At 41.0% G+C, this 18,277-nt stretch overlaps 1 protein-coding gene across 1 annotated transcript in view; it reads right to left on the bottom strand.

Annotated features, from left to right (window-relative positions):
- Positions 1-18,277, bottom strand: part of LOC122549951 (dynein axonemal heavy chain 5) — a 366,961-nt gene that overhangs the window by 234,850 nt on the left and 113,834 nt on the right. The window contains exons 29-31 of the mRNA XM_043690232.2: positions 11,888-12,006; positions 6,597-6,733; positions 4,665-4,827 (exon numbers count right to left, since the gene is read on the bottom strand). Coding sequence (XP_043546167.2) covers positions 4,665-4,827; positions 6,597-6,733; positions 11,888-12,006 — 419 coding nt within the window. The remainder of the gene's footprint in view (positions 1-4,664; positions 4,828-6,596; positions 6,734-11,887; positions 12,007-18,277) is intronic.

Genomic DNA, 18,277 nt, shown 5'->3' with positions numbered 1-18,277 from the left:
GACGAGGGGCTGATATCGGATCAAACCTTGTGTCTGGCAAGATGCACCTGAAGCTGAAGAAGACATCAATCACAAAGTCACAATGGCCTTTTGCAACTGAGAAACTGAAGGCCAACAACATACCGGATAGCTTTCAGCTGGAAAACTCTAAGGTTCAAAGCAAGACAGAGGTCAGGCAACATTGAGAATCAGGAGGAAATCATCAAAACAGGAATTAAGGAGAGTGCAGAAGGCTCCATTGAATGAAGCAGCGGAATCAAGAACAATGGATCATTGACCCAGCACAAAAGTTGATTGATGAAAGAAAGTTGGTAAGAATCCAGCAGGATCAAGAAACCACTTAAAGCAATGACAAGATGATGTTCAGACTGCAGCATGTAAAGCAATGAAGAAGAGCTGCAGGAGAGATAAATACGGATGGATAAAGTCAAAAGGGTGAAACCAGATGTAGCCACCCAGAAGATGCCTGAGATGTTATACATAGTTATATGGAAAGGAGCAACAAGACTGTCAATCAACAGCAAGGACAGCAGGATGCTATTAACAGGTAAGAAGCAGGGTGGAAGAGAGTAGCAACGGGTAAAACACCCTCGGAAGATCCTCAACCAGCCCAAAACCAGCTCCACATTAGAGGTGTATGACAGCATTGCACTGCAGCAGAAATTGCCAGATCAAAGGTCCAAAGAGTTATCAAGAGCCTAAAGAACAACAAACCACCTATGATTGATGTCATACCAGTAGAGCTACTGAAGTAAGGCAAGGATGCCATATGAAGACAGCTCACAAATCTGCTCAAGAAGATCCGTACTCTGGAGGATATCCCAAATGACTGGACTATTTGACAAGCTGCCAAAGAAAGAGAACCACAATGATTGCAATAAAGAAGGGCTGGCAGATCATGCTGTGAGCAGATCCTTATGCTTAGGAACATCAGAAGCCACATGTAAGTAATTTCATTCATTTCACAAAGACTTTCAATAGCATCCATTGGCAACACCACTGGTTGACAGATGTACACTTTCCAGGAATAGTCACCTTACTGGCTGAAAAATCTAACATACTCTTAGACATGAGGATCAGTCATGAGAAAAGCAGTGCCAAGGTTGATCTACTCATCAGCTGTGAGAAGATAAAGACAATGATAACTGGACAACAATGAAGCCCTCCCATTACCATGGGGCATGGAACAGATCACTGCCATTAGGTAGAAAGCAACATTTCTGGGGGGCCTGATGAAAAGACCTATACAAGAATTGCCAAAGTAGCATCAGTTTTCCAGTGGCTCCACAAGGTGTGGGCATTCAGTACCTTCCACAAGGCTATGTAGCTGCAATTCCACATGTAATCATGGTAGAAACTGCATTCCATGCCAGCAAGGCATGGAAAAGGAAAGCTATCAGGTAGGTTGGACATTTTCCACCAGTGTTGCTAACACAAAGAATAGAAACAGCAAGTGTGGGGAAACTCAGCACACCTGGCAGCATTCCTGCAGAGAAAACAGTTAATGTTTCAAGCCTGAGTTAACTTTTCTACCAACCTATTCAGTTTCTGCAGAACTCTTTACTTTTCTTCCAGATCTTCAATATCTGCAGTATCTTACTTTTATTATGATGCTGCCTACATAAGGTCCTGAGTATCATTAGGTGAGACAACATTACCAGTGAATAAGTATGTCACATGGACTTCTCAGAAGTGGTTCCAGGAAATTCTGACATTTGGTACCCATCTGCTCTTCTATTTATGATTGTATATTTCTGTCTGATTGGAATTAATTCATAATGTCATTCTAGCTTTGTTTTCATTTAGGATACAATTAAACCATTTCTGCTTCTAAGGGGTACAAAGATACCAACATAATTTCATAATTAGGACCTGTTTCCAAATGCAATGATAAGGATGTGTTCAGCTTGCACCATTTACTGAATGAAATATGATGCCACTGTGATAGTGACTCAAAGAAAAAAGACTCATTTTAATCCATTTGGCATTATCCATGCAATTAGGTATTAATGTTCCTCCTGTATCCCTGGAGGAAAGGCAAAGGTTTGAAGTCAATTGATTCCTTCTGTAGGAAGGGATGGTGAAGGGCTTACGCCTGAAATGCTGAATCTCCTGCTCCTCAGATGCTGCCTGACCTGTTGTGCTTTTCCAGCGCCATACTTTTCAATTCTGATCTCCAACATCTGCAGTCCTCACTTTCTCTCACCCATTGACAATTACCTAATATTCTCTGTCCTCAATCAATTATTATCAAGTCCCAAATTTTAACTGGAATCATATAGCCCTTGTCTTCTGGTAATGACTAATTTGAAACTATCTGACTAAGCAATGTTGTATCATTTGTAACAGGGCTCTGCTAAATATTTGCATTGCTCATTCTATGTACATACAGCTCTTTCTTTCTTAATCACGTATTGCATTGCCGTTCTCTAACCTAATGTCACGTCTCTCTGGGACAGTGTGCTGGAAATCAAGCCCCCTTATTCCAGGAGTCACCACCTTTGTGAAAATTTGATTAAATCATTGGATTGCCCAAGTTTATCCAACTGTCCAATTTAGGTTACAATAATATGCGCACCAGACTTTTACTTTAGGTAACAAATGAATCCTTATTGCAATCAAACAGTTTTGACCAATGGCAAAAAAAAACATGAATTGCCAACTTATAATTCTATAAATTAAACTTCACCCTTTTTAAAAACATTCCCATACACATACAGATGAACACACAAAGAGATAAAACACCAATATTACAAGCTGGGGAGGAACAAGCACATCAGTAAAGCACAGTTCTAGCATCAGTCCAGCTATAAAGATCTGCTTTCTTTCAGATTCTTTCTAATTCCATTCGACTCTGATGACGAAATGTGATTGTGGATGCAACAATCCTCAACCATTCATTCACTGATTTAAGATTCACTCTTTCAGTATCTCTGAAAGCTTTTTCTTCTGCCATTTTCTTTTCAAGAGAGGAACTTGCAAACAAAATGCATATCTAACTGCTTAGAAATTTCATTTCCTGCTATACTACAGGAAGGGGAGAGAGTGATTTAGGTGCTTTCTCTTTCACAGGGTGGATGTTTCTACTGTATTGTCCAAGCAGAAAATTGGAGTAACTTGCCATACACCAATCAATATGACTGTTCTAGGCTGTCCATGATGTTGGTTAGGGTTTAGAGGGATAAGGGCTAAGCGCTAGCAAATGGGACTAGATAAGATTAGGATATCTGGTCAGCATGGAGTTGGTTCGAAGGATCTGTTTCCATGCTGTACATCTCTATGACTCTATGACACTCCTGAACACGCACAACTGGTCTTGTTTGAAAAACCACCTCTTGGTTTGAAGCAGCATCTTTTCCCATTTTTTAGCCTACAGTCCAAAATCTAGAAGTATTTTTTACACTAGCATGTAGAGAACTTTTTCTAATGAAGCAAGTGCAAAGCTCTTTCTCACCAAGTACCTACAGAGCACTCTCAACCAACTTTACAAAGAGTATCTGAATTATAAAACTAAAAATACTCTTCAACCAAACATGCACACAGCTCTCTCTGTGTCAAAAATGTACAGGTTACTATCTAAACCAGCATCAAAGTCCTCTCCAGAAATCCACAAATCTCAAGCACATAAAGAATTGTCTCCAATTTAAGTATAAGCAGAGTTCCCTGTGACCAAGCACGCACTGAGTCCTTTATAACATGTGAGTGTAGTGTTTAGATTGGAAGCAGAGTAAATTGCCTCAAAATATTAATATTATTCACCACATTAATACAGATCTGCCTACCATTAGATATGACGCAACTATAAATTTGACGAATGAGATTACCATTAATAAAGATAATGGGTCAAATCTGCACTGCAGGATCGTGAATCTAACACTCAGTAAACTCTAGATCCCACACCAAACATGAGCTGTCTCACTCTCAGGATGTTATTTCTACATGTAAATAGCCTACTTGGCTAAGAGGTGAGCTCAGCACCCAATTGCAGGCATGCAGCATTTCCAAGAGGTTGTGGCTGCTGCCTGGAGCCAGCAACAAAAAACAGGCAGCAACCATGAAGCAAGAGAGGAAATGGCCAGGAATGAGAAATGTAGGAGCAGTGTTCATTCCAGAATTTGTTAGAGCTACAGAGTAAATCTAAAAGCTAATGCATGGCAAGTAGCCAAGGTTCCATGTTGAATCTGACAGGTCTGCACAATGTTGCTTGAGGTTGTAGACGCTCATTGAAAAATTCCAAATTTTGAACTGACAAAGTTCTCCTTAACAACCATCAATTGGTGTTGTCAAAAGATGTGAAGCTGAAAAAGCACAGCAGGTCAGACAGCATCCGAGGAGCAGGCAAGTCAATGTTTTGGGCCAAATCCCTTAATCAAAACTGTGCCTGCCTCTCACATCTCCTGTCTGCTGTTTAACAACACCAATTGTCCCAGAGGTACTGAGCCCACTCGACAACTTCATAAACAATTGTTTTTAATTCTCTTCCGTACTGAATCCCAATCCATAGTCCTTTAAAGGTCCTGGTCATGTATATATTCTTCTTCAGGCATTGTAAATCTGTGGTCATAATGGAGGCCCTATATTGTTACAAATCATAAGCTGATTCACCATGAGCAACACTAGTGAAGGGCAGGGACTTGAAGTATATGCTGTGTAAAATTACCAACCTGTTCTGAAAATCCAGAAGCTCGTTATTGATTTTTTCAATATCCAATTCACTCCATAAAATGTCATTGTAACCATTGACATTTTCAATCACCGAATCGTAAAGACTATACAATTTCTGAAGTAAAGTCAGTTCCCGCTTGATTCTCAGCAAGTCAGGATATTCTATTTCATAAAACAAAAAGGTACACATTTTATTATCAAAAAAGGATATACCATTAACATACCTTTTGTGTATTTATACTTAAATATTTTAGTGTAAGTTGTTACAACTTGGGGTAAATTCTCCTGCTTAATTTAAAAGCAGCAACACGGAAAAGATTTATCCCGTGCAGCAATCTGTAAAAATTCAAGTGGTCAAGAACTATTTAAAGTAAAAATTAACAACCTTATTTCTTAAAGTAAACAAAGAATAATTAACTAAGAACTATTTACAATTCCTTCCTCTAACTTACTTTTACCTTCCTTTCTATAATACTAGTCGGATAAAGCTCCCAATTAAGATTTACAGAAAATTGAAATACTAAGACCAGCCAGTGGCTGAATCTTCTCTTTATCTTTGTCAGTAGATTGGCTCTCCAGGTCAGTGTTGAGGTTTTTCTCTGGGCAAACACCTTCGCTAGACAGGTACCTCTCAGAGACTTCTAACAAGCAGTCTACGGCTGTTGGCCTAGTGGTAGTTCTCCTCCCAACTGTTCAATTTCCCCTAGTCCTCTACCCCAAACATCAGATTGTGTCATTGGCGTTTAAGATTGTCAGTATACTCAATTCAGACATGATTGGAATTTGGTACTTTTTGGGGTATAACTGAAACTGATTGGCCTAATTCAAATCTGTTTTGTTGTTTCCAGGCAACCAGCTACCCCAGTAGCTGGAGCACATGTTACATTGTGTCTTATTAAGAACACTTGGTATTATCGCTGCTAGCTTTTACACTCTTAAAGGTATAGTACACCCACATCTTCATAACAAAGTGTCATCCTATCATATGTAGAGCATAAAATATAGTATCATCAACTCATTTTATAGAGGATATCTTATACAATTATAGCACAAGGTGGCGGCACAGAGGCTCAGTCATTAGCACTGCTGCCTCACAGTGCCAAGGACCCAGATTTGAGTGGACCCAGAATATGTAGAGTTTATACAGTCTCCCCGTGTCTGTGTAGGTTTCCTCCAGGTGTTCCGGTTTCCTCCCACAATCTAAAGATGTGCAGGCTAGGTGAATTAGCCATGCTAAATTACCCGTAGTGTTAGGTGCATTAGTCAGGGGTAAATTTAGGGAAATGGATCTGGGTGAATTACTCTTTGGAGGGTCGGTGTGAACTTGTTGGGCCAAAGGACCTATTTCCACACTGTAGGGAATCTAGTCTAAACAAGGTGTTATGGATACTATACTTAACTGTAAAACAACTTAAATGAGAAAAGTTGTTTTGAGATCCAGTGGTGTGGGCGGCACAGTGGCACAGTGGTTAGCACTGCTGACTCACAGCGCCAGAGACCCGGGTTCAATTCCCGCCTCAGGCGACTGACTGTGTGGAGTTTGCACGTTCTCCCCGTGTCTGCGTGGGTTTCCTCCGGGTGCTCCAGTTTCCTCCCACAGTCCAAAGATGTGCAGGCCAGGTGAATTGGCCATGCTAAATTGCCTGTAGTGTTAGGTAAGGGGTAAATGTAGAGGTATGGGTGGGTTACGATTCAGCGGGTCGGTGTGGACTTGTTGGGCCGAAGGGCCTGTTTCCACATGTAATCTAATCTAAAAAAAATCTAATCTGTCCTGACTTCTGAGCCAGGAGGCTCAAGTTCAAGTCTCACCTGTTCCAAAAGTGCTTCATAACATCTCTGAATAGGTTGTTTGAAGCAAAAATGACGAAAAATTAAACAAGTGACAAACTAATAATAGAAACTAATATTAGTTATAGACCGATAACTGTTACCAATAACAGGTAGCCCAAAAAGCTCTTCTCCTCCAGAATAAGTGTTGAATTTCCTCCACAGTTCATCAAAGCTTGCCTGGAAGATCTGTAGCCTGTCACTTGCTTCTCTCGGTGAAATACCTTCAATACTAGGGCCTCTGTGATGAACAATCATATAATAACACAAGTTACTTCATTTCTTCTGCAATTTCTATGTTCCACTCTCACTTGGACAATAAGTGGATTAACGTACTGTTCAGAAGGTTATGGCCTTTACTTTCTTGATCTTTAAGCATGATTTTACAACTTGAAGACAAAACAATATTTATTATGGTTTGTCAATCCATTGTTCATTAAAAAGGATTTCCAATAACTTTCACTATCCTGACAGGAATGGTCTATAAATACATAATGCATTGTGACTCCGATATTCACCAAAGAGTTTGATAGACACAGGCTAGTATCAATAGCACAGATTAAATAGGTTAAATTTGTGGGCAAAGGTATGGCAAATGGAGCATAATATAGGAAAATGAGGCATTGTCCATTTTGACAGGAAGGACAAAAGAAGAGGATATTGTCTAAAAAGTGAGAGATTGCAGAGTTCTGAGATACAGAGTGATCTGGTTGTCCTTATGGGTGAATCACAATGGATTAGAATACAGGCACAGCAAATGATTATGAAAGTTAATAGAATACTATCATATTGTCACAAGTGGAGTGGAATTGAATACAGAATTATGGAGGTTACAGAACACAAGAGAGACTGCAAATGGAGTACTGTGCACAGTACTAGTCACATTCTTTAAGGAATGATGTTAATGCGCTGGAGGCAGTTCAGAGAAGAGATTATCTTATGAGGAAAAGCTGGAAAGGCTTAGCTTGTATTTAGCTTTCATTCAGAAAGTTAGGAGGTATGGGATACAGGGAAATATGACTGCCTGGGTACAGAATTGGCTGGCCGAAAGAAGACAGCAAGTGGTAGTGGATAGAAAGTATATTGCCTGGAGGTCAGTGACCAGAGGTGTCCCACAGGAATCTGTTCTTGGGCCTCTGCTCTTTGTAGTTTTATAAATAACTTGGATGAAGAAGTAGAAGGGTGGGTTACTAAGTTTGCCAATGACATAAGCGTTGGAGGTGTTATAGATAGTGTCGAGGCCTCCTGCAGGCTACAACAAGACATTGACAGGATACAGGGCGAGGCTGAGAAGTGGCAGGTGGAGTTCAATCTGGATAAAAGTGAAGTGATTCATTTTGGAAGGTCAAATTTGAATGCTGAATACAGGGTTAAAGGCATGATTCTTGGCAGTGTGGAGGAACAGTAGGATCTTGGGGTCAATGTACATAGATCCCTCAAAATTGCCTCCCAAGTTGATAGGATTGTTAAGAAGATGTATGGTGTGTTGGCTTTCATTAACAGAGCAATTGAGTTTAAGAGCCATGAGGTTTTGCTGTAGCTCTATAAAATCCTGGCTAGACCACACTTGGAATATTGTGTCTAGTTCTGGTCACCTCATTATATGAAGGATGTAGATGCTTCAGAGAGGGTGCAGAGGAAATTTACCAGGATGCTGGCTAGATTGGAGGGCTTGCCTAATGAAGAGAGGTTGAGTGAGCTGGGCTTTTCACACTCGAGAGAAGGAAGAGAGGTGACTTGATAGAGGTGTACAAAGTAATGAGAGGCATAGATAGAGTAGATAGCCAGAGACTTTTCCCCAGAGCAGAAATGGCTGTCACGAAGAGTCATAATTTTAAGGTGATTGGAGGAAGGTAAAAGGGAGATGTCAGAGGTACATTCTTTATGCAGAGAGTAGTGTGCGTGGAATGCACTGCCAACAGTGGTAGTAGAGTCAGAGACATTAGGGATATTTAAGCGACTGCTGGACAAGGGGACAGCAGCAAATTGAGTGATCCCAGATTAAGATAAATACTCAGCACAACATCGCGGACTGAAGGGCCTGTACTGTGCAACTTGATTGAAATCTAAAATCCTGAGCAGTCTTGGCAAAATACTTGTGAAGAAGATCTTTCCTCCCATGGGAGAATCTATGACTGCAGTCACTGACTAAACGTCAGGGGCGACTCATCTAAAACAGAGATGAGGTATTTTTTCTCTCACAGAGTCAAAAGGGAAATGTAGATAGATTTTTGTTAGACTTGTGGATTTGTGGATTTGAAGTTACAATCAAATCAACCATGATCTTATCAAATGGCGGAGCAGATCAAGGGGCTGAATGGCCTTCTCCTGCTCCCAATTTGATTGTACGCATGCAGCAGCTGGTGCAGAATGGAACTTGACCTGGCTGCAAAACACAACAGTACAGAGGCACAAGAAAAGTAAAGGTGAGATTTACAAGAATGATAGCAGAAATGCACACTTATACTTATCAGAAAAAGACTGATAGGCTTGTCTTGAATAAGAGGATTTGTTTAAAGAATTGTTTTAAACTATAAACAGTTCATATAGGTAGGACAGACAGAGAATGGTTTCTCTAATAAGGAGCACAGGTCTTCAATACAAGATTGTCACCAAGAAATCCCGTAGGGAATTCATAGAATGTGAAGCATACTTCTACATGCAGTGGGTCAAATGAATATGATAGAGGCATTAAAGGAGGAATTTACAAGCACCACAGCTCACCATTTGTTGGAACACTGATGCAGGAGTTCGGAGCCTATTTGTGCACGCCTGACATTTCTGAAGTTGTGGTTAATTTGAGAGGGGTAATGACAACGAATGTTGACAATTTGCCATCACAACCCTGCAAAATTCAGTCCGTTGTTTATTAGTTTTCCAGATATTAACAATAAGGCCACATAATGGGCCTTAGAAGAGTTTATTCATTATCTCAAACATCTTAGAAAGATGCCTTATTGGCATGCTTTATCCTCTTGAGCCAGCATAGAGTGCAATTCAAGTATATTACTAAAAAAGGAAGAAATTTCAGGGACAGTTTACTCAGCCCACATGGTCAGAAGTAACAGAAAGATGAGAAATGTCATGTTCAAAGACCATCAACAAGCCTGAGAGATTTTCTATTGCCAAAAAGGTTTGAGTGAACTTTTAGATTCCTTCAGTGCTGAGACATAGTAAAATCCAATGCTGCTATCTAGATCAGTAGTTGGGACAGAGCTGCTTATTTTAATATTTTTTTGGATTTTTAAAGAGCTTTATGCTAGGTAATTCATGAATATAACAGCTAAGCTATGCATTCACTTGATAGCTCTAAAGCAGCCATCTTTCACATCTTGCTTCAATAAATTGCTTTCTGTTTACTTTTACTGAAACATTAGGAAAATGCATGTGAGCCACATGTTAATGTCTAGATATCCTATTCAGATTACAAAGCTGTTCTATTATTTCATACAGTTTCTTTGTCATTTTATGAGATATTGTGAAATGCAAGCACACCCCTGACTCCAAGGCACAGGAGTTGCTTAGAGAGTGACCCATACTGTTATCTTGAATTGCCTAAATCTTCAAATATGAGGAGAGGCCTCTGACTCAACCTATGTTGCTGATATGGATTGGGATGAGAAAGAAATCCCACTGTAAGAATATCTCCAGTGGTTACAAGGGAAATTTAAAGTCACAGATGCCCATTTTACCTTGCCCAGACTCATTTCTGATTGGCTACAACCATGTAGACTTGGGCTGTTTGCCCTAAACACAACCTGCTTTTACACAGATTTATTTTGAGTTTTTCATCCCTGGTCTAAAGCCTGCTGAGCAGCATAATTCTAAGTATGCCAGCTGCACTGTCAAAATAATGTTCATTCCATATCTACTGATAATGTTTAGTTGGTGGCTCAGTGGTTAGCACTGCTGCCTCACAGCACCAGGGTCCCAGGTTCGATTCCCGTATCTGCGCGGGTTTCCTCCGGGTGCTCCGGTTTCCTCCCACAGTCCAAAGATGTGCAGGTCAAGTGAATTAGCCATGCTAAATTGCCAATAGAGTTAGGTGCGTTAGTGAGAGGGAAATGGGACTGGGTGGCTTACTCTTTGGAGGGTCGGTGTGGACTTGTTGGGCCGAAAGGCCTGTTTTCACACTGTAGGGAATCTAACCTAACCATAGTCCCATCAAGCACTCCTGTCATTGATGTTCATTGTCTCTTATAAAAGTTAGCATCCCCCCTCAGCAAAGTTGGCCCTCCTTAGCCCAACTATGACCAATTTTCACTGCTCACAGGTGATGTTCAACACAATCCCGCCTTTTAGCAATCTGCATACTCTCCCTCTCTCCCTCTCCCACACAACTCCTGGAATCCTTGGCTTCTGTCCAGGTGATGTCAGAAGGATGAATCTTATTGGGGGTGGGGGGGTTGCTGTTGAGCATTTTGTGAAGGGATAGGAGATGAGAATGAGAGAGGGGGCGAACATCATCAATGGGTTAGGGAGGGTGTTAATCATTTATGGGAGGCTCTGTTAGAAGTATCAGTGAACACAGTCTGAGGGGGTTATGGAGGAGGCTAAAACACTTTCTGGAGGAATTAGCAGGGAGGTCCTTTTGAGGGAGTGAATAATAGCTTGGGGGTAGACTAGGAAGCGGAGTGTGAACACTGTTTTGAGGGGTGTTAGGTAAGATTGTTTGAGAAGTTGGGGAGTGGGATGAACACTTGAGAAATTATTGGGTATGAAACCTTTTTGGGAGTGTTACAGAAGGCTGGTTTGAGTGAATACCTGTTTGGGGGGTGGTGGTATAAGGGGGTAGGGTGAATACCATTTGGGGAGTTAGGGAGGAGTTACACATTATCTGGAGCAATATGGAAGAATATGAACACTGTCAGGGAGTGAGAGGCTCTATCAAAACAAATCAAAATCTGATCCAGTATCTAAGACAGACTCAAAATTTGTAACCCCTTTATACAGGAAATGTTATTATATATGCTTCCTGCCAAAAGAACACAGTATCAGACACTTATGTCCAAATGAGGAGACCTTACCAACTTTGTTCCCCAGGGCTATTGATCAGATCACCCAAAGAGATTGATGTTATCTTTTTAACAATGCCTTTGAACTTGTGCTATGATGACAGTAATATATGAAAGGGACTCTTTCGAAAGGGACTCTTTAGAAATAAAAAGAAAGTTCATGATCAGTTTGTCAAAAAAACTCAATTAATTGCCCTCCACCCACCAGGCCTCACTCACTCACTCAGCATATGTCCACCATTTCCTGTTCATCCATTAAAACAGGAAATTGGTGCAATATGCAACACAATATAAATTGAGTTTTCTGTTACAGAGTACTTTTTTATATTACATGATGTTGTTCTGCTCCTTATTATGTGAAGATTTCCTCCAGCACTTACTTTGTATCATAGTCTTGGTAAAAATTCTGAACATCAATTTGGAATATTTTCACTCTTTCTAGCAAATCTGTCTTCATTGTAGGCTCCATTTTTAAAAGTATACTCTGTGTCTCTACAACCTGTCACACAGAGTTTTGGATAGTTAGACAAAGATGCAAAGACATAAAACACAAATGCCAATTCACGATAATGATCCTTTATGAATAATAAACTTAATATCTTAACTTTTGTTTAGACTGCTAGTAAACTTACTTGAATGTTATCTTTCAGTTTATTACATAGATCTGTTCTTGCTGTGTTCTTGTTGTGAATGCTAATCCTGGGATTAACAATTCTTGCCAAAATGATATATTGTTTCACACACATTTGCAAGACATGTATTGTATTGAGCTGAAAATGTGTTGCTGGAAAAGCGCAGCAGGTCAGGCAGCATCCAGGGAACAGGAGAATCGATGTTTCGGGCATAAGCCCTTCTTCAGGAATGAGGAAAGTTTGTCCAGCAGGCTAAGATAAAAGGTAGGGAGGAGGGACTTGGGGGAGGGGCGTCGGAAATGCGATAGGTGGAAAGAGGTCAAGGTGAGGGTGATAGGTCAGACTGGGGTGGGGGCGGAGAGGTCAGGAAGAAGATTGCAGATTAGGAAGGCGGTGCTGAGTTCAATGGATTTGACTGAGACAAGGTGGGGAGAGGGGAAATGAGGAAACTGGTGAAATCCGAGTTCATCCCTTGTGGTTGGAGGGTTCCTAGGCGGAAGATGAGGCGCTCTTCCTCCAACCGTCGTGTTGTTGTGGTCTGGCGATGGAGGAGTCCAAAGACCTGCATATCCTTGGTGGAGTGGGAGGGGGAGTTGAAGTGTTGAGCCACAGGGTGGTTGGGTTGGTTGGTCCGGGTGTCCCAGAGGTGTTCTCTGAAATGCTCCGCAAGTAGGCGGCCTGTCTCCCCAATATAGAGGAGGCCACATCGGGTGCAGAGGATGCAATAGATGATGTGTGTGGAGGTGCAGGTGAATCTGTGGCGGATATGGAAGTTTCCTTTGGGGCCTTGGAGGGAGGTGAGGGGGGAGGTGTGGGCGCAGGTCTTGCACCTCCTGCGGTTGCAGGGGAAGGTGCCGGGAGTGGAGGTTGGGTTGGTGGGGGGTGTGGATCTGACGAGGGAGTCACGGAGGGAGTGGTCTTTACGGAATGCTGATAGGGGAGGGGAGGGAAATATATCCTTGGTGGTGGGGTCCGTTTGGAGGTGGCGGAAATGACGGCGGATGATGCGCTGCACATGGAGATTGGTGGGGTGGTAGGTGAGGACCAGTGGGGTTCTGTCCTGGAGGCGGTTGGAGGGGCGGGGCTCAAGGGCGGAGGAGCGGGAAGTGGGAGAGATGCGGTGGAGGGCATCGTCGACCACGTCGGGGGGGAAATTGCGGTCTTTGAAGAAGGAGGCCATCTGGGTTGTACGTTTTTGGAACTGGTCCTCCTGGGAGCAGATGCGGCGGAGACGAAGGAATTGGGAGAATGGGATGGCGTTTTTACAGGGGTCAGGGTGGGAGGAGGTGTAGTCCAGGTAGCTGTGGGAGTTGGTCGGTTTGTAGTAGATGTCCGTGTTGATTCGGTCACCTGAGATAGAAATAGAAAGGTCGAGGAAGGGGAGGGAGGAATCTGAGACTGTCCAGGTGAATTTGAGGTCGGGGTGGAAGGTGTTGGTGAAGTGGATGAACTGTTCAACCTCCTCGTGGGAGCACGAGGCGGCGCCGATACAGTCATCGATGTAGCGGAGGAAAAGGTGGGGGGTGGGGCCAGTGTAGTTGCGGAAGATGGACTGTTCCACATATCCTACGAAGAGACAGGCATAGCTGGGGCCCATGCGGGTGCCCATGGCTACTCCTTTCGTTTTGTATTAATTAAATGTGTACGCTTTTGTGTGAAAACAAACTCCAGTTTTCGTCAGAAATTTGCATTTATTGTAATGAGATATTTTGATTTTGTTTTATCATTTATTTCACAACAGAAGCTGAGATCCTAATAAACATTTCAAAGGACATAACAATAATCACCTATAATTTGAAAGGAAAAAACATCAACATTAAAAATTCTTGTCATTATGTGACAGTTTCTCCTTGATGTGGAATGAGCATTTGAATCGTGCTGCGTATAATATTTCATTTGTCCTGCTGAACTGTTTTACAAGTGGTTGTAATTATTTTGGTTTTCCTTGTCTTCTTATTAAAACTATTCAATTTATTCTGAAGCACTTTTATCAACAGGAGGTTAAAAATAAGGGAGACAAATTGAACAACCCCTGAAAATAAGCTTAGGGAATGAATGTGTCACACACAGATTCTTCCAACTATTTATAGCGTGGTCAGCTACATGAGGTAAAGTGAAACAACATCACTGATGTCAAATTAGTATTAGGCAGCAGCAGTGACTGAGTTGTTCAGTACTGTGTTAAAATGCCATTGGTCCTATTAACATCATAGTTTCATGATTAGCAATTATGCATGAGGTTCTTGCTGGAGTCTAACAGTGCCTCATCCATCACCAAAATGAATTGCACTAAAACATTTTAGTTTGCATAAACAGGGCAGGAAATGTAAACCATTTTATTTCATATCCTCTGAAAAGGGAGAGGTGAAAATAACCTCCATCTTCTGAACACTGATTCCTACAACTGCTAAACCTTTTAAAACTGGGGATAAAAGTAAATCAATATATTTCAGCAGGAATACTGTGTTGTAGCTGTAATTTCACTCAACAAGTACTCTATTGAGAAAGGCTAATGGTCTAGGCATGGTGGCTTAAATCTCACTAGGGTGTCTATTGAAATTTAAATACAATCAAAAATATAAAGCTTGTCTTGATGATAGTGACAACGACTATAATAGATTGGATAATAAATTCTAGCCTTCCTAGTGACATCCACATCTCATGAAAGAACAATTTTTAAAAACTTCAATGGAATAGATATCTAATATCAACACAAAAATAAAGGCCACTCTTTTACAGTCTTGATCAAATCATGGACTGTACAGAGTACAGCTGAAAGCACCAAGTACTAGAATTCCATGCAATACAGATAGAACATGGTTTGTTCAGTCACTGTCACTCACAGGGTCCGAGAGTCTCTGGATATACAGCCAGGCTGTTGTGGCAAGAGTTGGTGAAGAAGATCAGTGCCAGAAGCTGACAGGACTTTATGGCTTCAATACTGCAGAAGATCAGTGGGTCTGAATTATGTATTAAATTGGACTACGCATTATTGTACTCTTGTTATGAAACTGAAGGCATGTACTGTACCTTTAAAAGAGTGAATGCAGGCATCTGTCATGGGACTGACTGCAGTCTCAGCATGTACTGGAAAATTGAAAGTATGTAACCTTTGGCTGTGAAACAAATACCTCAGCTTGGTTGCTATGCTTTCACAGCAGTTTGAATTTAACCAATCAGTTTAAATTTTGCCCCAAGATACTAAAAGCCAATCGGATTTGAATTTTACTGTTTTGACAACATAGACCAATGAGACGATCCGATGTTTAGGGGTTTAAAAAGCAGGCATTTAGAACAGTTAGCCAGAGAAAGAGCACCCACTGCCATTGTCATATAGACTGCCATAAACCCTCTCTCTGAAAGGTACTTTTTTCTTATGAAAATCTGTGCAGCAGGAGACTGCAGACAATCCAGGGGAGATCTACAGAGAAGAATCAACACCCAAAGATGACAACCATGGTCGGTTTTGAAAATTGATTTCATGTAAATTTAATAGGGGCTTTTTCAGATCAGTATATTGTTACAGAGTGGGAGACAGATAACAAGTCCTTAAGAGAAAGGGGGCTTAGAGTTGTAAATAGTCATTGTTTAATGTTCTCTTTTGGAGTTAAAGAATAAAATTATTACTTTTTTCTTTAAATAGTGGAAATTGGGTAGTTTTCTGTCATTTATATTTTAACAGATTACGAGGTGAGCTTTTCTGTGTGTTTGGTTTAATTAGCAAAGGGGTTCACCGCCATGTTGTAACATGTACTCTTCAGCTTTCCTGTAAGCTGTTGCTCCAGTACTTACAAACCTTCCTCCATCCATTTATTTTCAATCTCCTCCAATCACTGCAGCAGACCTCACTACACCACTCGCTTCTGCAGATTCTTGCTCATGCCAGTCCTACTTGTATCCTCAATACTGCTTCCATCAGTTTCCACAGTTCTACCATCTTTTCCAGTGCATCTACATTATTTGAACCATTAAAGGTTGATCCTCAAAATATCTCCGAGGAGAAAGTGAGGACTGCAGATGCTGGAGATCAGAGCTGAAAATGTGTTGCTGGAAAAGCGCAGCAGGTCAGGCAGCAACCAAGGAAAAGGAGAATCGACGTTTTCAACCCAGAAAGGCAAGTCCTATAGGAATTATATGCATGTTATCCTTTCTTTCCCTTCCCACAATAATATTGCCAACTAGATGACCAAATGCAGCTACCTTCATTCATCCTTCTCTGTATAATCTTGCCACTAACTTTCCCTCTCTTCCATTCCAGGTCCAGAATCTTTACAGAGCCTTGAACGAGCAGAGGGAGAGGAACACAGTAGTAAAGACAAAGTATTGCTTCACTCAACGTTACTCTTGCAGACTCTGGCGCAGCCATGGCAACATGTAGTTCACCGGTATGGCAAGGGAAATGAGCTCCAGATAAATTTGGTGGCGGAGAAAGGAAAAAAACTCATGGTTGTATACCAAGAACCTCTAGGTGCATTGATTTGTGAGAAAGCCTACACACAATATCATCATTTATTCACTCTAATAGGTTGTGGGGTACCTACATCAAATGGACTGCAGCAGTTCAAGACAGCAGCTCATCACCAACTTCTCCAAGGGATGGACAATAAATGTGAATGTTGCCACTAGACTAGTAATCCACAGGTCTACACTAAAGCTCTGGAACACCTATCCAGATCCCAACAAGGCAGCTAATGAAATATAAATCTAATAAGTACATCTCCAAAATATGGATCACATATACACTGGTGACCATGATATAATTGTTGAATCCATATGGTTCACTGATATCATTTACAAAAGGAAATTTGTCATTGTTATCGGGTCTGGCCTATATGTGATTCCACACCCACAGCAATGTTGCTGACTCTTAATTGCCTTCTTTTCTAACTGCTGAAATGGCAGAAGAATATTTGTGTGTATCAAACCACTACAAATTAGAAAAGCAATGAAAGCTCACTTCCTAATACTGCTGTGGTTGTAGCTACGCCAAATAGACTTTGGTCATTCAAGAAGGAAAGGCCTAGAGGTGACTCTAAACCCACAGCAATTACTCTTACCTGCCCTCTGAGGAATCAGAGATGGACAGTAATGCTGGCCTAACGAGCCACATTCCATGAACAAATACAAAAAAAGGCAACTGAAAGGATAGTGTACTATATACCTGTAAAGAATGTTTTTGTTTCTGATCTGATAAAAATAAGAAGTGGGACATTCCAGTCTGTGATGTAGAGGTTGCCCACAAAGACAAATGTTTCATTAATCATGCTTTTAATAGTTTGTCACAATAAACATCCTAAAATATAAAATCTTTGTATGTCTTCCTTTCAGCTATTCAGTTTGAACTTCTTTTTAAAGATCATTGGTCTTTATGAGATCGTAACAATGAGTTCTGAGAAACAATCTCTAACATATGGCTGTAATTTGATTCTCTAAATCTTTGCCCTTCAAAAGAGCAAACTCTTGAAATCACTTGGAGAGGAAGAAATGAAGGAGTCTGAAGATACAAACGAAGAGGAAGAAATGGGGAGCTGACAACAGACTGCCACAGTTCCAGTCCTCCCTTTCATATCTCTCTGTCTCTTTGGGCTCTGTCTCTATCTATCCACCCACCTCTCCCTACATCCCAAAATCGTCTGCAGCATAAATACCACTTTTTCCTGGCTGCAATCAGTTCTGCTGAAGAGTCACTGGACTCGAAATATTAACGCAGCTTTCAACCTACAGCTGTTACCACTCCTTTCAGTTTTTCTTTCAGTTTTCCAGCATCTGCAGAACTTTATTTTCTTTTAGTATAGGGCATATAACTCCCTTCAGTTTAAATTTAAAGGCACAGGTGCAAAATATAATAATCTTACAAAATCTTATCATTTCAAATGGTTAATTATTATCACTGCTCAAAAGGGCTATGATAGCTGAAAAAGCAATCATATGAGCTTGTGCCATCATGAGTTCAGTGCTTGGATGCCTGTCAGCAGATATGACTCTTTAAAAGGGCATTTCAGCTGAATTTGGCCAACATTTTGAAGGCTGCGTACTACACCCCTTTCATATTGAAATTAGAAAACAACAGGTGGTAGACATTTGGAAATCTCTTCTGCAAAAAAAAAACCTGAAGATGGGCCAATTGCTAATTTTAAA

This window comes from Chiloscyllium plagiosum, unplaced genomic scaffold (genome assembly GCF_037043375.1).
Source record: "Chiloscyllium plagiosum isolate Xiang-an unplaced genomic scaffold, Cpla_swu_hap1 HiC_scaffold_5, whole genome shotgun sequence".
In the NCBI taxonomy this organism is placed as follows: Eukaryota; Metazoa; Chordata; class Chondrichthyes; order Orectolobiformes; family Hemiscylliidae; genus Chiloscyllium; species Chiloscyllium plagiosum.
This window is presented reverse-complemented; position numbering and strand designations above follow the sequence as displayed.